The following is a 24,246-nucleotide window of genomic DNA, read 5'->3' as shown; positions in this document are numbered from 1 at the left end:
GCAACCCAGCCCTCCCTCCTCAATTCCCCCCTCCAAGTTTTGCTGCTATTTTTGTTTTTTTGGCCCTGGTCAGTTCCCCCTCCTTTTTTTTTGCTCGAGTTTCTGCTTTTTTGGGGGGAGGAGGGGTTAGGGTTTCTCAAAAATCAAAAAGGGGGCGTGATGCTGAAAAGTTTGGAAACCACTGCTGTAGTCAGTTACTTCCCCTTTGTTGATTTGAGTCTTCCACAACAGGCTAAAAATTACAAATAGGAAAATGCGAATAGTAAACCCACATACATAGGCAGAGGTGTTCCAGGCAGATGTAGCACCAGAAGCTATTTTCATACTTAAAAAAGTGGACTAAACTTAAATTTTGAAGTTTCACTTTAACAGCTAACCTCGTCTTCTAAAGAGACCTCTCATTGCCCGATACCTCTTCTCTCTCTCTCTCACACACACACTCTGGATTAAAGACAAGCATGAGAAATTTCGAGCTCATGAAATTTAAAAGAAAATTAAGATCTTGATAAGGTAGGTTATAATAGTGTAAACATTTCTCATACATAACCACAGTAGCAACAGCAAGTTTCTACTAGAGCAAGGAGATACAGTAGAAGCCGTAAAGTCAGCACATGCCAGCTGTTATTACACCGTTAACATACAAACGTAGAGAAACTAGTTAGCTCAAATACTACTGCATAGTAACTACTGGTAAATATTGATATTTTTAAATTGTAGCTAGAGCCCCACACCCAATCATCATCTGTAACTTCAGACAATTCCTAAACAAGCCCATATGCAGAATGTATCTGAATTTCAGGCCTTTCACTTAGCTACGCATCACACTAAACTTAGTTCCCTTACTGAATTTAGTCCTTGGTGCCTCTCTATGGCACGTAGCAGAGACGCCATCTGCTCCTTCTATAAAATTTAAAATAATGTCTAGAAGGAAGGGAATTTTTTGAAAGATTTAAAATTCTGAAATAAACAATTGGCAAGTTGAAGACTGGGTTTCTTTGCACTTTGCATCACCACAATATATTTCTTAATCTGCTGCCAAATTCTAGGAAGATTAATCAAGTGTGTTACTAAAATAAATACTGTTGTTTTCAAATCAAAACATCTTTCCCTCCAGCATAAATAAAGTTCAGCATTAGAGGCACTGTTCTTCCACTCTATTAAACAAAAAGCCAGTAATCTTTCTTCCTCTCCTCTTCCCTCTCTTCCCCTTTATCTTTACTCCTACTCTAAAGTGTTAAATTATTTTTCCTAGTCTCACTTCATGAACATAAGAATGGGTAGCAAAAAGGAACTGAGAAGTTCTCTATACATCATCATTAAAAAAACAGATTAATACACATGATGCGCACACACAATAGGAGCAGGAGAGTGTAGTTGGTCAATCACCTATTTGGAGAAAAGAAAACAAGGAAAAGGAACATAAAAGGTATGGCATCTAATATGAACCTGAAATGTTGCTTTCTGGTTTGGATGGTTTCCTTTTTCTCTGAACTTGATCAATTTAATACAAAGCTGTACATTCAAGCCCCCCTAATTTAAATATAATAAGTTATCAAATGTACAAAATTAACATTTACCAGTTACATGGTACACTAAGTGAGAGTAATGAACATTCTAAAATTCAGAAGCGTGAACTAACTCAAGAGGCACCCTCCTAAATCATTTGCTGTTAGTTTTCTTTTCTTTTCTTGTTTGAGAGTACTACAGAGGGAGCCAGGATAGCTGACACTACAGTTGTTAGAAATTAGTGAAGCAACAGCCATATACCATTTTCCAAATACAACCATCTCTTCATTAGTTACAGAAGAATTGGGAAGTGAGGGCTGATGTAGTTACATTCCATATTCAGAATGGACCACATTTGAAGTCTAAAAGGAAGCCAAGGATAGACACATTCTTGCATACCCTTCTTACATGAAGCATTTAATCTCATTATCTGAAAAAAAAAATCTTACTTACTTGCAGTGCTCATGACATTCCTTCCCAAAGTATTAGTGTTGTTATCACTGCTACTTCGACTTAAATTCATGTTGTTAGTGGCATTGGTGCGTGCTATGTTTGCCACTCTCCGTACAAAAGACTCCAAGCTAGAGGTTTCACGTGAAGATAAATTAGGAACACTTGCACTGGAGCTCATTGGAGCACCAGCAGCCAACAAAGAACTCACTGAAAGTCTGTTACTTGTGGAAGAGCTAAGGGGTCTTTGGGAAGCTGCTTCTTTATTGGTCAATTCAGATACTGAACTAACATCAGGAGAGCTTACGCTAACAATTCCCATGGATATGGCACTAGACTCCCCAGGAGTACGTATGGAATTGTCGGGACCTAACTTCCTTTCCGCATTTTCATTTCCCATGTCCGCTGTTAAGGTGCTGGTGCTTGCACTGGATGATGACCCTACTTCAGCTTGAGGGATGCTATCAGCAGAAGACAGTACAACAATTGGCTCGTGGACGTCAGTGCCTGAAACTATATTCTGTTCCATTACACTCTCTGATCTCCGGTCCATTTTGGTCGAACCCAAGCTGATGTCGCTGCTACTGGCCACGCTACACACAGAACTGCTGCTTCCTTTTCTACTTGAGGAGCCTGCAGCAGCAGTCGTCTTGTCTGGACAGTTGTTTTTCACCAAGCTGCTCCATGACTGCGTTGTGCCTGAAACAGTGGATGAAACAGGTTTGGGTGATGCCGCTGAATCAGGGTCGTACCCTGGTGCAAGCTTGAGGTCAAACTTTCCTTCTGCGCCCATACGGTAAGAGTTAGAGCCACCAGCATCCCAGGTGACATCAATCCAGCCTGGAAAGGACAGGAGTTTGTGAGACCCAGCAGAAAGCAGACAGGAGCGTGTCAGACAGTAGCTCCACAATATGGGATCAGCTTTGCATTAGGGCTGAAACTCTGAGTTACTAAAATTAGTAAATATCCTTCAGGGCCAATTAAAATTAAAAACGTGGAATTTAAATAATTTGATAATTTTACTAAATAAAGTTGGTATATGTATGCCTTGATTCATCTTTATTTTCAGGGTCTGAGAATCCAGCCAGAAAAGTTTGCTCCAGGCTGGAGTCTGGCATACTACAGGCATTTCCTACTTTGTTTTTTTTTAAGTTTTTAGTTTAATTAAAGATAGATGCAAGTTTCATGTAAGTGGACTTGAAGTATATGTAAGATAAAATGTTTACTATAACAGAGGATGCTAAACAGCATCCTTAAATTTAGAAATTTCATTCCTTAAAAATTTAGCCAGCAAAAAACAATTATGTGTTAAAAATTTCTCATGTCTTCATTTATTTCTGTGCAACTGTAAAAATTACAACACATATGTATGTGGCTTAATTGGAATTATGTGCTGGCACCTTCAAGTTATAGAATGCATATTTTAAAAATGAAGTGATTAAATTGGGATTTTTTCAATCTTGCATTCAATTCAAAATACAAAAAGTTTAAAATTCATTTTTTAGTTCAGTAATTAACATGGGCCCAATCCCACATTCCTTACTTGCATGAATAGCCTGAATGACTTCCACTGCACTATACAGATAAGGGCTACTTGCTTGAGTAAGAATAGCAGGTTGGGATTCTACAATTGCAAAAGAATAGTAATTTAATAGAATATTTGACTTGACTATTACTTAAAACCAAAATAACTCTAATAAGGGATGCAACTTTTCTAATCTCTTATTAGAAGATATTTATCACTGGACTGTGATAAAAAAGAGTAATATAAGAAAATTCAAAAGGTAAAGCAAACACCTAAACCCGTAATTCAGAGTATTGTTAATACTATTTACTACAGCATGAATAAAGGGTAAAATGTTACTCATGTTTTCTTTTCTTAGCTTGTCTAAATGTTTATCATAATCTTAATATTTCATAAAGTTTTTTTTTTTATGTAAGCATCATTATATGCTGTTAAAATGAAACTTGGTAGCACTGCTTCAACTAATGAATACTTTCCATTAAACTCAGAAATGTTTGCGGGGGGGGGGGGGAGGAGTTAAGTTATGTCATGTCACATCAGGAAGAAACAAGACCTAGAAACTGTCAGGCCCAGATGCACATTTTATTTTCTCAAACACACAAAAATGAGCTTTTTTAAGTTAACCATTAAAATATACTTTTAGCATTATTAGATGCCATTTTCTGTGTGCATGCCCAAAGTTCTACCCAAAAGACATAATTTTTTAGAACAAAATACAACTTCACAGGCAATTTTTCAAGTAGGATAGCACACCCTTACATTTTGGGGGAAAAGAGTACTTGAAAAATAGGCAACCATGTTAGCAGTGCCACAATTAATTAAGTATTTTTGTTTTTACTAGCACTGATAAACATTAAAGAGATGTTATATAAGCTATTTCAAGCCACCTCAAACTATAACTTGCCATGCAAAGTGAGACTCAGAATTTGAGTTTTTCTTTTTCTTCACTAGAAATTCAGAATTCTATATGCTGTTCTTGACAAACTCTACACACAAGATACGGAGCTAAGTCCCTCATCACTGGTAAATAAATATGAATTTCCTTATGGGATTCAGGAAAGAATGTTTTGGGAAAGCATAACCAAATGTATTACTTGTAGTTATTAGTATCTTTCCTATACTGAAAAATCTTGCTCCTGCAAGGGTTCACTTTCTATGCATTTGGCATCTTGCTCCTGAAAGGTGCTGAGTTCTTGGGCACTTCAACATCTGCTTAAAATTCAGAAATGAGTAGTCCCACTAAAGTCACTGCAATATTTTTTGCAATATTCCAACAATGTCTAGGAAGACTATGAATGGATAAAGAATTTGCTGGTATGTTTTATGCATTTTGACAATCAAATGAGAAGGATGAGCAGTAGTTTCACTTGTTCACTTTTTTCCAATAATTAATTTTAAGCAAAAGGAGATAAACCCTTCTAAGCAGCAATTTTTGTATTATGCACATTACTCGCCAAGCATACTTAGAAAGGTGTTGCAAATAAGAATATGACCGGGGGCGCAGTTGCATCCATTAAGAGCAGTGTGCTGTCGATGGAATTTGTGTCTTTAAATAATATTAAAAGGGTTATGAACCTTACATGCAAAAAATTCAGAACTAAGGAAGGAGTGATCCTATATTCAGGAGGCCTCAGAAGAGGGGAGGGTGATATTAAATGTTTAAAAGAGAAAACAACAAGGAAGGAGAGAGTACAGGTTGAACCTCTCTAGTCCGATACCCTCAGAACCTGACTGGTTCCGAACAGGAGAATTTTCAGGATAACAGGAGGTCAATATTGTCTAGCAGCATTACCAACACTTGCACGGTTTACTGGGCTCATGGAAGACATTTAGGGGTAAATCAGAGCTAAAGAACAGCACAGAACACAGAGCGCTAGGACTGGTGGCTGTAAAACTTTATGGGACTGCGGAAAAGATGGCCACACCCACGAAAAGTGGACATCCAGCTAACTAAAATCATTCTGGATGACTGATGTTTCCAGACCAGAGAGCTCTAGACTAAAGAGGTTCAACCTGTATAATCATCTCTATTCTGGAGCCTCTTGGATAATACTCTATATCCTTCTGAATTATACCTTCCAAGGCTTTTATAGTCTTACATTAGCCTCTTAACATCAAGTTAATTGCTTTTATATAAAAAAGTGACCTGATCCCAGTGAAGCTAGTAAGATAGGAAAGATACAGAATATTAAAAAAAAAAAAAAAAACCCACACAAGCTAAGAAAATGTTGCAAATGCTAAGCTAGAAGAGATGCAGAAAAGTATCTTGAGATAATGCAGATAAGCATAGTTCACTATCTTCTACCAATCAACAGTTTTCATGCTGTAAATGGTTTATCATATGTCTCAGATTTTGCAGCAACAATTTGGTATATTTAATTAGGCAAATTGCTAAAGATATATTCATTTCACGGTCACCACTCCCAAGCAAATTAAATTTCTATGACACTTATACATTGGAACAGACTATTTTCATGCATTAAAATGAAAAATATAGAATTTTATAACTGAACTGAAACAGTGAAAAGACAATCATGACATTTAATTCTTAATCTCTAAATTGTTAATAATCTGTGCCTTATAATGATCATATCAGCATTTTCTCATAGACTCTAAGCCAGAAAGGACCACTGTAATTATTTACTCTAAACTGCACACTGCAGGAGTCAGAACCTCCCCCACATACCCACCCTCCTGTAACTGATCTGTAACCTTCAGCTAAGTTACTGAAGTTCACAAATCATTATTTAAAGACTTAAGTAACAGAAACTCCACAATTTACTCTACTTATATCAGCAAGTAACCTCTGTGCCCCAAGCTGCAGAGGAAAGCAACAAGTCCTTAAGGCTCTGCCAATGAAACCCAAGAGAAAATTACTTCCCAGCCTCAATTATGGTGATCAGTTAGATCCTGGGTATGTTGTTGAGACCCATAAGACAGATACTTCAGTAAAGAACTCACTGTAGTAACTCAGAAGCCTTTGCATCTACTGTTCCAAATCCAGCCACTGGAGATGTATTTGCTACTAGCATTCCCAGACAGGCCATTGTAGACAATATTAAACCACCCTCTCCCACAAACTTTATCAAGTTCATTCCTGAAATCAGTTTGCATTTTTGCCCACATTGCTCCCCTCAGGAATCTGTTGCAAAACTTTTTTCCTCTGATAGGTAGAAACCTCTAATTTCATGCCTAAACTTGTTCATGGTCACTCATACATTTGTTGTGTTAACACTGGTCCTCAATTTAAATAATTCCCACTTCCGTCTCTGGTGTTAATCTCGCTGACATATTTACAGAGAGCAATCACATCTCCCCATAGCCTTTGTTTGGTTAGACTAAACAAAGTCCCTTGTGTCTCCTCTGTGTCATTCCTTAGATCATCCTAGTACCCCTTCTCTACTACTGTTCCATTTGGAATTATAAAATGGGAGACCAGCATTACACACAGTATTCCAGATAAGGAATGAAGTCTTGTATAATGGCAATATCACTTCCCTATCGCTACTGGAAATATTTCACCTGATGCAAACTAGGATTTCATCAGCCTTTTAAAGTGTGGCAAAGAAAACAAAAGTATAATTTCATAATCACAATGCAATAATCATGCATAATCACAATGCATGAAATTAATTATCTAAAACCCTTTGTAAATTCAATAAGCACTTGCTCACCATTGTGCAATTCTCCTGTAACAGTGCCTTCGCCCTGTGGACTACCATCCTGATCTCGCCACTTCCAATCAATTCCTCTGATTACACGAGCACCAGGAACCATGTACTTCAAAACTTGAGAGCGAACTAGCCGCCTTTGTCTCCGCAAATTAGCTTCTGCCTCCTTTGCTGCTTTTCCTACAAACCATAATTTAAATGCAGAATAAGAAAAATTTAGACAATATTGTAAAAAATATACGTAAACGGCAAAGCTGATTTGCATGCACACTTATTTTGAGCTCAGTATTTTTAAAAGGTCCATGACAATGTTCAATTTATCACTTTCCCAGTGTTCACTTATCTTCATGCCATGCATTCACTATCAATTTATGGGAAAGCGAATTGTATAGATGTATTCTTTTCCTTACCTAATTGATCTTCACACACGCCATTCACAGTACCATAAAGTTCAAAACCAGACAGAGAGAGGTAATGTGTTTGCCCACTGGCATTCTTTCCCATCTGTTTTATTCTTACATGTCTCCATCCTTGCTTCTCATCCTTGGGTGGATCTACAGGCCAGGTTGCTGTAGATCTTCAGGTTATTGGGGGAGGGGAGAAAAAGTAGTAATAGTTATTTTTACTACTAATAGTTTATTGAAAATGCATGAATTCTGACAACAACATGAAAAGTATGAAAAGAAAAAGATGTACAGGTTCAAAATTTGTACTGGTATGAGTTCACAAGTGTTACCTGCTTTTTCCAAAAGAAAACCAAAGCCATCCTCTATATCTGGATTTTAATTTTGTCCATCAAGTGACTGACATATTAAGAGTCTCAGGAATATTTCTCCTCCCCCACTCTTGACTGCACGGAGCACTTAAGACTCCCAGTCACAATTGCATAATATTCCTGAAGTCAGTATAGCAATTGCTTACAGGAAAAAATACTAAGTAAATGAATATCTTATTTTAGCTGCATCTATCATAACATAATGCAAGTCAAAAACAAAACATTAAGCCAACTTGCTATGAACCAACAACAAGTGATCAGTGAGTCATGGACCACAGTTTGGTAAAAACTATTCTAAACCACATTATGTTGCTTCAATGCATGTTAAGTTTATATGGCATCAGCTTATTCAGGAATAAGAGGAATGTGTGTTGGATTTAAAAAAGAACAGTAAACACAATTAGCTCTAATATATTTCTACTGCCTATGACAAACATTAGAAATTAGGCAACAATCTGATCTTATTGCTATATTAAAAGCAAACATTTGTCATGGTCAACATTTCATATTGTAGTGTGAATGCACACTTTTTTAAAAGCACCATTGTATTATTCATATACATAAACAATCTCAAAGAAGCAATTCAGCAAAATGAGACCAGTCCTGAAAAAGAAAATTTGAAAAATCACAGGGAGGTCAATATTATCAAGCAGCATTACCAACACCTTCACTGCTTAGTAGGCTCTTGGAAGACATTCAGGGTAAATAAGAGCTAACAGCACACAACACAGAGCCAGGACTGGGGGCTGTAAACAAATGTTATGGGACTGCAAGAAATGTGGCCACACCCATGATAACTAAAATCATGGTGGCCCACAGATCTTGCCAGATCAGAGTGTACCGGATTAGAGGCATTCAACCTGTAGTATAGCTTTTCAATATTTATGAATAAAAAAAAATGCCTAACTAAGTTAGTAGACTACAAACATTCTTAAAAATAACCAAAGAAGCATTTAAAAATTAGAGATTCAACCGTGTGCATCTAAATGCTAGGAAATAGTAAAGCATATTTTTAATTGACAATTCAAATAAATAAAGGAAGCTAGAATGTTTTCAACATACCCTGGTTCATTGAGACTACAGTCATCAACATGGGTATACAAAGTAGTCCAGTTTTGTCCATCCTTGGATACCTGGAAAACCCAATTTCTGAGTGCAGATCTTCCATAACCACGAGCGTGGCGTAACGTATAAGCTGATGGTACTACCCAAAGACCAAGATCTATGGCAAACCAAGCATTCTTATCATCATTGGTATGACAATTTAGAGCTGAACTTTCACGACTTAAGATGTCTTCCAAACGTCCATATGGCAGATTTCTTCCTTCTGAAGATGTAACAACTACTAACCCATAGGCTGCTGGATTTACCCACTCATATGCAGTTCTATGTTGAAAAGAGAATTACAGGATTCATTATCATTTATTTTAAAACAGATAAGATCAGTATGTTTTAACAGACTGCCAAAAATAACTTTTTAATTAAAATTAAATTATAGTCAGAACCCTGAAATATTAAATAATTAAGGTTATGTCTAGACTACAGATTGTTGTTGTTTTTTTTTTTAAAGTGGCCTTTTTTCGAAAAAACTTCATCTGCATCTAGATTGCCGTCACGTTCTTTTGAAATTAAATCAAAAGAACGCAGTGGTTTTTTCAACAGTGGTAAACCTATCTTTTTTCGAAAGAGCTCTTCCAAAAAAAGGTGTTCCTGAACACAAACCAGGGTTTTTTCGAAAGAGAGCATCCAGATTGCCTGGGTGCTCTCTTTTAAAAAAAAGCGGATCACTTTTTCAAAAGTCTTGTGGCTGTCTAGACCAGTGGTCCCCAATGCGGTGCCCACAGGTGCCATGGCACCCGCCGGGGCATTTGTGTGTGCCCGCCTAGTGACCAGAGCTGGCCCGAGCTATTTTTGCGCCCCAGGTCCCGGGCGCCCGGCGCATGCGCAGCCCCCACCCCCAGGAGCACAGCAGCCCCAAAAGGTTGGGAACCACTGGTCTAGACGATCCCTTTCAAAAGAGGCTTTTTCGAAAGAGCTCTTACAAAAATGCCTCTTTCAAAAGAGGCTTGTAGTCTAGACGTACCTTAAGAGACAAATCCAAAGATTTCATATTACTGTACTATGATGAGTTCAAAAGAGAAAACTATTTCTCTTAGATAAAAATAGAAATTGAAATTTCCAAGTCAACTTCTAAGATTCATAGTGCTCTTTTATGCTTCAGGTATAATATGCATGAGTTTAATTCTATCCAGGAATACTAATAGGAGAGAGTTCTTTTCCAAATCACAGTAAACTCCATTTTATTACAGTATTTTCTTCTGTTTTACTCCTGGTGATTACAGCATATCACACTTAATTTAAATGAATTAACACTGAAGAATCTTACTTAGCATTTGTCCCAATCCAGTAAATAATTCCATTTTCATCAAAGTCGTGTTGGTGCCTGAATACAAACGTTTGGCCTTCACGTAGTTTTCGTACAAAAACAAATGAAGCTCTATCGAAGTCATACCACTGCTTTGCTACCTAAAGAATGAAAAATAGTTGAAATGATATCAAGAAATAATGCTTTCACTCTTTGCAAATCCATTATCATGGGTTCCTGCTCACCATTTTCAGGAGATATTGTTCTAAGGATTCAACTGTTGCTAGAGGCTCCATTTTCAACATTCTGCCAGTTCGATCTATCAAAGAAGTCTCCCCAGAAGCACGTTCCAAACGAAACCTCAATCTTCTTGTTAATATCTAAACTCGAATGTATCAAAAACATTAATAATGGCCACTTCTAATCATATGTTAATCAGTTTTATGAAGTTTTGATGATTCAAGCAAAATATTTTCTACTTTTATGTTTTCATACACTTGTTAATAAAATAATTAGATCACAAAATGGAAACAAATACATGTATCTTTTTGTATTAAAAAAAATCTTTCAACTTTGCATTGTTTTAGGTAAGCAAAGAGATATTCCATACTGCACTACTGTCTTTCCATCTTATGCCAGAAAAATCATTTACAGTAAAGTCTATTAATCAGGAATAGATTTTAAACTATTTTCAAGTTTTATATCTAATTTATAAAGAACTGTTTTTCATAACTTCCCCTAGTTACTTGCTGGTAATTTAAACAATATTATTCTTAACAATAGCAACAATACTCTGCACTTCATAGTACATCCATCATCTTAAAACCACTTTCAAATCTGAATGAGTTAAGACTCAACACCTGGTACACAGAAATGGAGACAAAAATGGAGAAACTGCAGCACCCAGATGTTATAACAGGAAGTCTGTAGCAAAGGCAGAAACAGAAGTCATGTCTTACTGATCTGGATTTGGCCACAAGACCTTCTTTCCCCTACAGTTTTCCTCAATTCCACAGCCAGAAAATATTACAAAAGAAGCCAAAGTTAACAACTTTCACATTCTACTGGTTCTTTAGTTGAAGACTGGATCATTTTTTGGTGTATATACATAGTGGACATCTGAAATGGTCAAGATGTTTATATCTAATTCTATGTAACTTAAGATATTGCAATCTGCAAGCGCCTTCCAGGAAGTCATCACTGTACTAGAAAATTTTTTCCTCCAATTTTTCTCTGGTTACAAATGCTGACTTGATGGCATTCTAAAATTCTCACAGAAATAGTTTTGATTTAAAATGAAAGGAGGATGACTTCACTGCCAAATTAAGTTCAAGAGAATCTAGGTTTAAAGAATATTATTCATAAACAAAAGATGGCAAGAATAGAAATGGCAATTGAGAAAAACCGTTGGTAAAGCTGAGACATTTAATCCTGTGGAACTGCTTTTTCATCACACCAACTCTTCAAAAGTAGATGCAAGTCACAGAGCACCTTCTATTCCTAAAAATAAGCAACTAGTCGACTCAATAAGCATATGCTTATCGGGCAGTTGAGTAGTGATTCAAATAGTTGTGTCCCCCCCCCCCCCTTGCTGCCTCTATCAGAAAGAGGCGGGGGGGGGGGGGGGGAGAAGAAGCAGGACCAGGGAGGAGCCAGCTTATAAACTGGTTCCTCTCCACAGGTTGGGGGGGAGTGGGGGGGGGGGGGGGAGAGAAGGGGGCGAGGTGTAGAATGGGACTGGTCGTGAGGGGACTAGTAGCCAAAGTGGGGTCTGCCTTTTAAATGTATTAAGAGTTGCCAGGGTGGGCCTGGCGTGAGCTGGTCCCAGAAGCTGCACCTCTGCTTTTTAAGTTTATTATGAGCTGCAGAGGCACAGCCTCTGGGATTGAGCGCAAGCCAGGACAGCTGATTCCCGGCTCATGCCTGGTCCCTTGCCCCACCACACCTCTCTTTTAAAATGTATTAAGAGCCTGGAATTTAAAAGGCAGAGCAGAAGCAGAGTTAGCTCCCGGGAGCGGAAGCTAACCCTGCTGCCGCTCTGCAGTTTCACCCACTTATTGAGTAATCAATGGAAATTCCATCGACTACTTGATTCACTGATTAAATGCAATTTAACATCCCTACACTTGCCTCTCCAAATACTAACCCATCACTTTCATCTCTCATCTAAGTCTAGTGCCTGAAGCTCATCCTCGTTCAACAGTCCATCATACCGTTCTTGAAATCTTGTCCTTCTCTGGCTCACTGTACTATCCTGGTTCTTCTCATTCTTCTCTAATAGCACCTTCAAGTATGTTTAATTGAGAATTCTCCTCATCCCCCCTCCAACTTTCTATGAGGGCTGCACTCAGATTTTACTCCAGGCCCATCTCCTTCTGTCCAAACTAAAATTTCAGCCAGTCTTTCTGACATGTCACATATGTCTAGCCATCAGCTCTAATTCAACATAGCTGTAAAAGAGCTCTCAATCTTCTCCTCAGCTCTTCCTTCTACCTCTTTTCTTAAACACTGGGAACAATAACTTCATCTTGCCTCTCACTCAGTCCCATTACCTGGGTATTATCTTCAACTATGATTTCTCTCTATATTGTCACATCCAGGCTTTTCCCACATCTTGAAGTTTCTTTATGAATAACGTGTCTAAAATACAGCATCTGCAATTCATCCACACAACTAAAAAGTTCAGTGGATCCTATCATCTCCTCTCAATTATTACAGCATCCTTTTTTCTGCCCTTGACAAATGCTATCTTCTCCTGCTTACATTAATTCAGAATGCTGCTGCAAGGATCATTTTCTTTGCCAACTACTTTGACCAAGTCAGCCTTCTCTTTGAATCTCTCCATTGGCTCTCCTCTATCACACCAATCTTAACCCACTTGCTCCCACTTTCAAGGTCCTTCACAGCCTGTACCTAGCCTATCCATCATCTCTTATACAGACAATTTTAATTTTTCATGTGGTACTGACATTTGTACTGACAAAACGGTCTGCATTACAGAAATTCCTGGGGAAAAGCTAGAGGTTGAGAGGAGAATAAAAAAGTTTGGGGTTTTGCCATGTCTAAAGGTTTGTAGAGTGTGGTTTTAATTTTGATTCTCATACCCACTTGTAACTTTTGGTACTGGAAATTGGATCTATCTCCTTTTTTACCCTCATTTTGAGTAGGAAAAGAGATGGCTTTTCATTTTGGAGAAGTACTTTAATTTGAATTAATTTACATTTCGTGTTTCCACCACAGCAATCTTTTACAATAAAACTCTCTGATCAACCAAAAATGCCAGGCTTCATTTCCCACTTGTTAAATTTTCAAACAACTATCTTGATGCTTTCTCCCATGCTGCTCCCTCCTGAAAAGAGCTCCCAGTAATCATTTATACAACTACCCCATTATGCTCTTTCAAACTCTTTACAGAATGCCTACAATTACATTGACAACAGTTAGGAAAGTATGTTGATACCGCTGTCTACCATGCTGATCAACAGTGTATCACTGTTTACTCATACTCCCCCATCTTTGCTCTTCTGTTGTTTCTTGTCTTAAGTTATAAACTCTTTGGGACAGGTACTATCTTCCCGTTTTGTGTTTACACAGTACCCAGCACTAGATGCTCCTCATTTATGACTAAGGCTCCTAGGTAGTATACCAATACCAACAGTAAAATGAAAATTACAAATGATCTTATTGTAACTTTTATGCATTACTACACAGTTGACCAACGGAACAGTTGAAGTATTAGTCCTTTATAACAGAGTACCTTGGCACCAAGAATAAGCAACACAACCTTCTTGAGGAGATCTAGTTATATCAAAGTAAAAATGCTCGTAGCGGTACAGCTTATTCCCATAAAGTATGGGGACTATCACTAGACACAAGGAACTTAAATCAGAATTTACCTGTACTCTCACTTTCTACAAGAAAAGTGAACACAACTGCTGAAAAACCTGAGTAGTACAAGTAGCAGCAGAATATTAAATAACGAGGTCAGATTTTTAAGGTTAAAAAAATCTAATTCTTTACAACTTCACAGGAATATGCCTCATGTAAAGTCACAAAATCAGTATGAAACAAAATTATACATTACTATGGAAATACTCAGTTACCTGCAGATTATATGTAGATCCTGGTGTATCGTACAAGTAGAGAGGTAGACGTTCAATAGATTCTAACACTGCTATCAATTTCCGAATTAATGCAACTGCTGGCCGACTGTGAAGGGAAGCAGATGTCGCAAAAATCATTTCACATTGTCAAAAACAACTTCCTGAATTTTCAAATCTCAGGGGAGAACGTGGTTTTGTTTTGTTTTTAAAGTTTGGAAGAAAGGTGAAATCAGACTGTTTTAAAAGAGTTCAAACTTCACAAGCATATGGTACTCAGTTCATCATGCTATTCCACAACATTTCCTTTTAAAAGCCATTTTATAAATCTGTATTTATCAAAACATTAAATTATTTTAGTTAAAAATACCTTAAAAACCTTTACAAATATGGCCTCTTTAGGTACCCTATCTTTTGTAACTGAAGGGATGTTTCAAGACCCCTTTACAGTGGAAGATGCTTTCAACCTATATGTCAACATTCTTTCCATGTCTTCCAACTCCTGGTTTTTCTCTAACTCCCTCCTTCCTTCAACTACTCAAAACTGTTAGTCCTTCTGAATTCTCTTCTGCTATGTCTACATGGCAAAAAACCAACCCTGGCTGGCCCATGCTAACTGACTTGGGCTCCCATGGCTGTTTCACTGCTCTATAGACTTCCAAGCTCAGGCTGGAGCCCTGAAGAATGAGGATTCCAGAGCTCAGACTCTAGCCCGAGCCCAGGAATATATAGAGCAAGGAAACATCCCCACAATCTGAGCCCAAGTCAGGTAGCAAGGGCCAGCTATGAGTTTTTCTTTGCTGTGTCTATATTCCCTTAAACTGAGGCTTGCATCTACACAAATTATCTGATATCCCTGCACCTGGGGACTTAGATACTGATGCAGCACAAGTATAAAATAAAAATGAAAAAGTCTATTTTTCTAAGTTATGGGTTTGCCTCTTTTGCTATGGAACCTTATCAGCATTAAATATTCATTTAAATGCAATTTAACAAGCCTACACTTGCCTCTCCAAATACATTATCAAGATACATTATCAATTGAATTATGTCAGGTACTCTTTACACATTTTGGCAACTAAACTCAACCAAACTGAGCGGCATGTGGAAGGGTACTAGGATAATAAAGTACTAGAACTGAAAAGGGAAGGCCATGGGGCAAAAAGAAGAGGAATACAGGAAATAGTGTTGCAGAAAAATGCTGAAGCTCTGGACTATAAAACAGATTTGATACATAACAGTGGGGATGAACCAGATATTGTCAAATTGCACCACAAAGCAACAAATATTAAAAAAATAATGAAAATAAATCTGAGAAAGTACGAATATCATACATATTTTTAAATAACTATGAATAAAAGGCACTACACATTAATTACCACACATTTATTTTGGGAATACTTCTTTGGAAGTTAATTTCTCTAATGGCTATTTAAGTAAAACAATACTTCAGAAGGTTTATGTCAATCTACAGCACCCAATTCCACAATGCTAAATAGTCGACTATGCCACTATACAAAGAAAATTCCCATATATGATTGATAATTGTGAAGCTACTTTATGATTTTATGAATGGCATATAAATGGCATCTCTTTAATTAAGATACTGTTGCTTAAAACTAGTTTTCCTTTTCACCACTGAAGATCAAAGCTAAAATGAAAAACCCTGGAACAAATGTAGGTCTTACTTGAAGTGTTAAATTTTATGTACATATTTTAATTTGTGTTACTGCTTCACTAAGCACCACAAATAATTTTTTGTTTTTACCTTTCATCATCTTCATTTTCACTGAATGCTGTTTTGAACACGTTTATTCTCTCGATTAGCTGGCTACAATCTTGTTTCACATCTAAATCCACATTCTAATAAGAAAAAGAAACATTACTGTAATAGTGGAATGTAATCAATATATTATTACTTTACCCTGAAAAAGCATTTGTCTACACTTACTGATAGCTACTAGTACAAAAAGAAAGAAATTAAGCAAATATGCAAAACTATTTTAACCTACAGCTACACACAACTACCTTCTGTTTTGGTAGTACAGTAATTTCTCATTTATCACGGTAGATACATTTCAGAAAATGATCGTGCTAAGTGAAAACGTGTCATGTGGGGTCTATTTTCCCATTGAAAATAATGGAAAAGATGGGGGTTGCGTTTGTGCTCGTGGCTCCAGCCTGTACTTGTTAGCAGCTGGGACCAGGACATAAGGTTGAGGGAGAAAGAGGATTGAGTTATAGCAGAGAGGGGGAGGTGTATGGATTTGGGGAAAGAAAGGGAAGCACGGGGAGGGGACCTGCAGCTGGGTTTCCCCAGCTGGCCGGTCCTCGGAAGCTGTGCAGGGTTTCCCCTGTGTCCTTGCAAAGCGGCCGAGGTTCGCCGCTTGCCGCGCCATTCCCCAGCGACCCCCTCTGGCAGGATGCTTCGCTACCTCTCCTCCGCCCCCCTCTTGCAGCAGGGAGCTGGGTTCCCCAGCTGGCCGGTTGCAGGCAGCTGTACAGGGTTTCCCCTGCCTCCTTGTGTCCGGTGAGGGGTTGCCAGGGAACAGCGCAGAGAGCAGCAAACCTCCACTGCTTTGCAAGGAGGCAGGGGAAGCCCGGCGCAGCTGCCAGCAACCGGCCAGCCGGGAAAACCCAGCTGCCCACTGCAAGAGGGGGGCAGAGGAGAGGGAGTGAGGCATCCGGCCAGAGGAGGTTGCTGGGGAACTGTGCGGCGAGCGGCAAACCTCTGCCGCTTTTGCAGGGAGGCAGGGGAAGCCCCACGGAGCTGCAGGCAACCAGCCTGCCGGTCAGGGAAATCGTGTTATTGCAGGGATGGTCGTGTTTTTCGAAAAATGTTCCCTACAAAAAAAATAGTGCTATCGCGAAAACGTGTTAAGCAGACACATATTAAGTGAGGAATTACTGTATATATACTCTTCAGCTGACTTAATTCTCTATAGCTCCATTTAAATCAGAGAGAAGCTATGCTTATTTATACTAGGTGAGGATCTTGCCCTTTATTATAAATTGTTCCATTTTTGAAGTAAATTGTATTCTTTTCTGAACACCCCCAAATTTTCAGTAAACTTACATTATTTAAAACAGTAAGAAGTGCCTGCACTAAGCCACTACTGCACATTTCATAGGGTGAGATGGTGTTTTCATCCTTCAACAGAACAATTAAGTTTTCTAAAGCAGTCTTCATTAAATCTCTCCAAGTATTTTCTCCTTCAATGCACTGGAGACAAAGAGAAAGAAAAATCAGACAAGTTAGTATATTGCAACTCAATAATTATTTCAACATATACCATGTTTGACAAAATATGTACAAATTATAAAGTTGTAAACCTGAAATGTCATGTCTAAATCTACTGCAGCTTTCCCTTTTTTCATGACAGATACATTAAGATATGAAAGCCTGTACTTACCTGTCTGTTTGTATGAAGTTCCCAAGAAGATTCTAATTGGGTTGCTATGTTCCTCAATGTTACAACTACTCCTCGAGGCATACTTTCAACAGCTTTAAAATGATCATCATATAAATCTCTTGCCATAGTTCGTACCTGCCAGAAATTATTCTAAGAATCAGAATGTTCTTCTATTTTAGTATGCATACCTAGTCATTTAGATTTACTGCCAGGAGTGGAATAGGAGGGCCTTACTCTGCCCACAGACGGTGGACAACAGTGGCAGGCTACACAGAAAATCTCTTCTACACAAGGCACCATAGCCTATTCCACAGACACTCCTCCTTGAAGGTTTTGTTGTCACCATTGAGGCACTCCACTTCTGTCATGAGAAACTCCATGTGGAGCCGAAGACAGAAAAAGGAGTGATGGATGGCTGAAAAAAAATTTGTTACTTTTCTGAGCTTGGCAAAGAAATTATAATGGTTCCACATCCACTACAAATATATTATTTTGATCTTTACAGAGGGTGCAAATATAAAAACAACTTTACAGGTTGAACTTCTCTAGTCCGGCACACTCTAGTCTGGCAACATCCATGTTCTATCATGATTTTAGTTAGTTGGGTGACACTTACCATGCGTGTGACCAGGTTTCCTATGTTCCCATAAAGTTTGTTTACAGCCACCAGTCCTAGCTCTCAGTATTCTGTGATGTTATTTATAGCTCTAATTCACCCACAAAATGTCTTCTAAGAGCCCAATAAGCAGTGGAAGTGTTGGTAATGCTGCTAGACAATATTGACTTCCCACAGTTCAGCAAATTGTCTGGTTAGGCACCAGTCACATCCCCAGGATGCTGGAACAGAGAGGTTCAACCTGTAGTTGAATACCTGAGTATCATCTTTATTCAAAACAGGAGGAGATAACAGGCTTGGGAGCACTGTGACAACTGTACTAATAAATTTGCTTTAGTACAATACCCAAATATACATGTGAAACTACTAGACTTTATTCAAGATTCTATCACCTGGGCTTTCTTTTTTCAAGATGTCTACGACAAGTTAGATGAGAGGGGAGGAATATAAATCGATCACACAACCACAAAGGTAGAGTAAAGGTAATCGCATTGCCTTGATAAACAACAATTTTGTAAATCGAAAACCTCAGTGCCTGTTACTAAACCTCAAGCACACATGCTTACAAAAAAACTAAGTTGGGACTGTCTGCACCATAGGCAAAGGCTACCAAACCTATAGGAATTGCTTATCTGTGCCTATGTCTACACTGATATCATAGACAAGGTTTAAACTAATTTCTATTATAAATCCAGTTTTTCCTAACACTCCATCCCACTTCATAAATTCTAAACCAACTCACCAAAATTTTTATGTGATCTTACACAAAGGAAGAACTTTTCAGAGAGTCTGAAACCAACAGGAGAAGATGTCCACTAAGTGAACATTTAGGAAATTAGGTATTTTGCTTTTCGAAATTTTCCTAATTTTTTTTTTGCCTCATAATAATGCCTTGTATTCTATGCAGCAATTACTTAATACAGACTCTGGATTTCTGCAACACTTCCTCCCAAGATGTCTTCCTTTCATTGCTCCTCATCCAACCAGGTGACAGAACAGTATTTAATATTTATTTTTATATCAAGTTCTAGTTTACATTTCCTCCAGATTTAAATTTTCAATGTGGTACATATTATGGCATGTGGGCAGAAAACACTTTTCCAAATGGCTATTGCTGCAGGCTCTCTGTGGACTCTGGCATATAACACTGCATCACCATATTTACCAAGCATATTTGGTTCATGTTCTACAAGTTTCAGTCACAGCCATCTGAGTTTAACGCTTGTTATAAGAAAGAGAAATTTAGTTTCTGGAACACAGTAAATAATAAAATATAAATATGCAGCCAGATACACAACACTAACTGTATAATACTAGTAAAACAAGATGCCAGAAATTCAGGCCGTTTAATTTGATGACCTTACCTAAAACTGGGGGGGGGGGGGGGGGGGGGGAGCAGCAGAGGTTGTCCATTTTTACATAAGTTTGAGATGGAAAAAAAATTAGTTCTTTTCTGACTGAACTTGTTACCAATTAAATCAATGACAACATTTCCATTTATTTAAATAAAGCAAGAACAAACATTTCATGTCATTAATTCATGAATTAGGGACACCAAGTTCCAAAAACAATTCTTCTGAGAAAAAGTACACAGTCTTGTAACTTTCTCTGTTTGAGTCATTCTGCACAATTATGTATAAAGACAGGTGACATCTTTGTCTACAGCAATTAATTAATGTACACTAATCAGGGTATCGTATTTTAGAGGATGGGATTTCTCTCAAAATGATAAATTCAGACAGGTAGAAAGACTGGACAAGAGCCAGAGTATTACTGTAGACGGAAAAAAATGACTAATGACCAGGGCTCGACAAACAATGTAATCTACTCGCCTGTGGCGAGTAGATTATACCCCAAAAGAGCCGGCGCAGGACGATCTGCGCATGAGCAGAGCGCAGAACTGAGCGGCTGGCGAGTGGGGTACACCACCACTCAGAGAGCCCTGCTAATGACCATAGTATAATTAATACTCATTTGGTTGTTAAAAACCTCACTTTTAAGAATGGATCTCTTTATAACTTAAAAAAATTGAAATATAGCAAACCGTACAAGCTCACAAACCTTTTGCTTTGTTTTCTCTAACTTGGATTTCAGTTTTCTACCTCTTTTGCCAGTCCAGCCAGTGACAAATTCTGATCCTGCAAACCAATTTTAAATTTTTTTTTAATTTGATACTTAACACATATACACACATATTTCTTCCCAGACCTGTTTATTTCACACACTTACCCAAAGAGGTTTCAGCAGTAAATGAATGTTTAGTTCCTCTATTAGATTCAAAAACAAAGCCTGGTAGATCTTCTTTCAGTATTGTAGCTTGCTGACCATCTGAATTGTGTATAGCAATTTCGCCTTCCTTGAGGCAGGTGAGTGACCAATTTCCCACTGTAAGTTTAGTAGGTCCAGGAGCTGATAAAATTGGCTGACTTGTGGTAGATGGCTTTACTTGGCTTCGAGCTCTTTGTAATTTCTCTAAGAATTCACTTCTACTTTCTATTAATAAAAAACAATAAATATTCTATTACTCAACTTCAAACAATATATTTCAAGCAAAAGGGTTTTTTCAGAAGCAAAGGTGGAGTTTAAGTAAAGTTGGTGCAAAATTTAATTTTAGATTAAGGCTCTTAATGTTTTGAACTCCCGTCCTCCGTATTTATACATAAGAATAGTATTTAATTGCATGATAACCTAAGAACCACGCAACATAGCTTTTCAAGGGTGACATATGTTTGTTAGGTTGTGTAACTGTGGATGCAAAGTAAGGTTAAACAAATCCATGTTAAACTTTAACTACCCTTGTAAAAATTTAATTTACTTCACTACTGTTAATACTACATTCTCTAGGAGCCAGGAGTCCAAATTAGGAGTAACAGGAGTCCAAATTAGGGATGTTAAAGACTAGCTGACTATCCGATAAGCATTTGCTCATCGGATAATGTTTTGACTAGTCAACTACTTGAAACCCCCACCCGCTGAAATAGAGGCAGCAAAGGAGGGGAAAAGGGTACTTCAAAGTTGTGCAGCAGCTGCCCCTTTAAAATGCCGTCTCCACATTTCAAAGGGGCAGCCGCGGAGACTGGGGTTAGCTTACTCCGTGAACACCCCAGCTGACCCCGGGTTCCAGGGAAGTGCCATGCGGAGCCCAGGAATGGCTTTGAAATGCACAAGAGCCCCCACTGGGGACTCTGTGTATTTCAAAGCAGGCACGCCATGTGCAGCCTGAATCAGCGGGACTTACTCCTGACCCAGGCTATACGTGGAGTTCCGCATTCCTCCTTTAAAATGTAAAAGAGCCCCAGCAAGTAGGAATGCGGAAGTGCCTATCGACTAGTCAACTAGTCAATTAACCGCATTTTAACATCCTTAGTCCAAATCAACCCTCCAAAAGAAAAAACACATTAAAAGGGAAATGGCATTTGCAATTTTTACATTCAAAAGGGATTGGGTGAGAGAATGCAGTAAAATGCCAGTTACCCAGAATGAACACAAAGAGGGCTACTGCAGACCCAGGAGACCACAACATCACTACAGGTTGAAGCTCTCTGATTTGGCACCTTTGGGACCAGTGGCAACCCACAGGAAGCTGGGTTATCAATATTGTCTAGCAGCATACAAACACTTGCACTGTTGACTTGGCTCTTAGAAGACATTTAGGGGTAAATTAGAGCTAAACAACAGCTAAATAACAGAACAGAGCCAGGACTGGTGGCTATAAACAAACTTTATGGGTCATGGGAAACTTGGCCACACCCACGATAAGCAGATATTCAGCTAAGTAAAATCATGCCGGACCAGAGAGTTCCAGACTAGAGAGGTTCAACCTGTACTCCCATTGTACTGACTTACTCAGGCCTTCCGCTCCACATACATATGAACAGCTTAGTCGGTTTAATAATATTAAACTTATAACCAGCAGTTTTATGGCATAATTCAAGGAACTAACAAGAGGGGAGAAACAGAATAGTATTCTGTATACCTGTGAATAATTTTGGATAATGTCAGCCTAGGCTGCCTAACAATTATCTCAAATAGCTGTCGTTATATGTTGTTTTCTTTAAAGGTGTGAAGCTAAGTCATATTAAACCCTTGTGTGAATGTTCAAATTTAGAATTACAATGGCATTAGTTCACTCAAAGAATTATCTACAGGGACATTTAAGTTGCTGGAAGCTTGGATATAAACACAGTCCAGTTCACACCAACCTGCTGCACACAAGTGTTAATGTGGACCCTACTAAAGAACACCAACAATTCCTTCATGCGCTTGGATCTATGCCAATGGGATAGACCAAAGCACACAAAGGAACTGTTAGTGCATACCAACAGGATCCATATAAACACTTAATGATTGCATGGTATGTAGGATAGATTTACATCCCAGTTTACCACAAACTAAACATTCACATAGCTGTATGTCCCAAGAATAAGGATAAGTGAACAAAGGCCACAACAGGGGCTTAGTATACTTTAACTTCACAATGTTAGTTAATTTAGCTTAACTTTTCTGGGAGTTCCACTGTAGAAAAGCCCTAATGTGGCTCTGTGAAGTTGTCCTAGTAAGATACCTCTCTGAAGTCATTAAAAGCACTTTTAGGGTTTTTTTCTCTATCCAAAACTGCATCGCACCACATGCAATAGAACAGAGTACTGTGAACAATACAACAATATAAACTCTATATAGAATATATAAATAGGCAAATACCACTATAATATTTTATAGGTGGATTTAAGAAAAAGTTATTAAAAATGGTTTCCATATACATTATAAACCTAGAAACAAGTTTATTAAACTTCCTATGATTCTAGTCACTAGTATATCATTAGTGATATAAGGGGCAACAGAAGGAAGAAAGCACACTGAAGGACAGCAAAGCTACCTTTCTAGCTACCTGGAAAGCACTACCTAAACAAATCTACTTATCTTCCCCTTTGTTCCCACATGAGTATAATTTTTTCTTCTTGATGGAAAATGGGAAGGCATGGGAAACTTGGTCTAAAGTTACATGACTACAACTTGGGATTCCATTATCGAAACCATTTTTATTAGATATCCTTCATTCAAATGCCTGTCTCATGCAAGGGCAGTGTAGTCCATCTTTTGGAGTGGAGAAAGTAAAATTAAGCTTGCTTCAGTGATTGTGGGTTTTTTTATACTTTTATTTTTCAAATATAATCTTAACTTTGACATTCCAGGCAAGGCATTTGAAGAAATGACAAAGTTTAAAGGTTTCACACCCTTAACAGTAGGAACTAAAACTCATGTTTAGATTTTTTTTTTCCTTGGAATTTCTATTGGCTTTCAGCATTGGAACTCTAACTTCCTCTTCCTTGACATTTCAAGCCATCAAGCTGATAACACCACTACATCCTGTTTCAATTCTGAACCACGACACCCCATTATTCAATTTCAAAATTTGAGTGGTGTAAAACCACAATGCAGCTGATAATTTACAAACGTATGAACTGTTGGTCTATTGAAAAAATTAAACAAAGAGGACTACTTCTATCTCTTGGATAAAAGCAACAATCAACATTCTTTATAGAAGTTGTATGTTCTGAACAGAGTATAGAAAATATACCGTGGAATACTTATAGCTCCAGAACAAATGGTCTGGAGCTCAGACTATTAGTAATATAGTCTCATAAAAGTCCCCTCAGCCACAACCAATTAAGTTGTTGTGACATGTTTCACAACCTTGATGAGAAACTCTCTTATGTTCTTCTTCCAACATAGGCAATTTCATTCTGCTAACTAGAAGAAAACAGTTAACTAACATTTTAACCTGTTTTTCTGAAAGGGCCACCACAAAGTGCTTTACCGATTGG

The 24,246-nt window shown here is 38.0% G+C and overlaps 1 protein-coding gene across 7 annotated transcripts in view; it reads right to left on the bottom strand.

Moving 5' to 3' along the window:
- HECTD1 (HECT domain E3 ubiquitin protein ligase 1) overlaps positions 1-24,246 on the bottom strand; it is a 101,958-nt gene that overhangs the window by 38,241 nt on the left and 39,471 nt on the right. For 5 of the 7 annotated variants that reach the window (XM_075926972.2, XM_075926976.2, XM_075926970.2 and 2 more), the window contains exons 14-25: positions 20,651-20,914; positions 20,483-20,559; positions 17,806-17,940; positions 17,469-17,615; positions 16,161-16,255; positions 14,396-14,501; positions 10,538-10,672; positions 10,314-10,453; positions 8,990-9,313; positions 7,563-7,729; positions 7,156-7,332; positions 1,960-2,796 (exon numbers count right to left, since the gene is read on the bottom strand). In XM_075926972.2, coding sequence (XP_075783087.2) covers positions 1,960-2,796; positions 7,156-7,332; positions 7,563-7,729; positions 8,990-9,313; positions 10,314-10,453; positions 10,538-10,672; positions 14,396-14,501; positions 16,161-16,255; positions 17,469-17,615; positions 17,806-17,940; positions 20,483-20,559; positions 20,651-20,914 — 2,604 coding nt within the window. The remainder of the gene's footprint in view (positions 1-1,959; positions 2,797-7,155; positions 7,333-7,562; positions 7,730-8,989; positions 9,314-10,313; positions 10,454-10,537; positions 10,673-14,395; positions 14,502-16,160; positions 16,256-17,468; positions 17,616-17,805; positions 17,941-20,482; positions 20,560-20,650; positions 20,915-24,246) is intronic. The other 2 variants (XM_075926974.2, XM_075926975.2) reach the window with 1 other exon arrangement.

The sequence above is a fragment of the Pelodiscus sinensis genome, chromosome 5 (genome assembly GCF_052426305.1).
Source record: "Pelodiscus sinensis isolate ZL-2025 chromosome 5, ASM5242630v1, whole genome shotgun sequence".
In the NCBI taxonomy this organism is placed as follows: domain Eukaryota; kingdom Metazoa; phylum Chordata; order Testudines; family Trionychidae; genus Pelodiscus; species Pelodiscus sinensis.
This window is presented reverse-complemented; position numbering and strand designations above follow the sequence as displayed.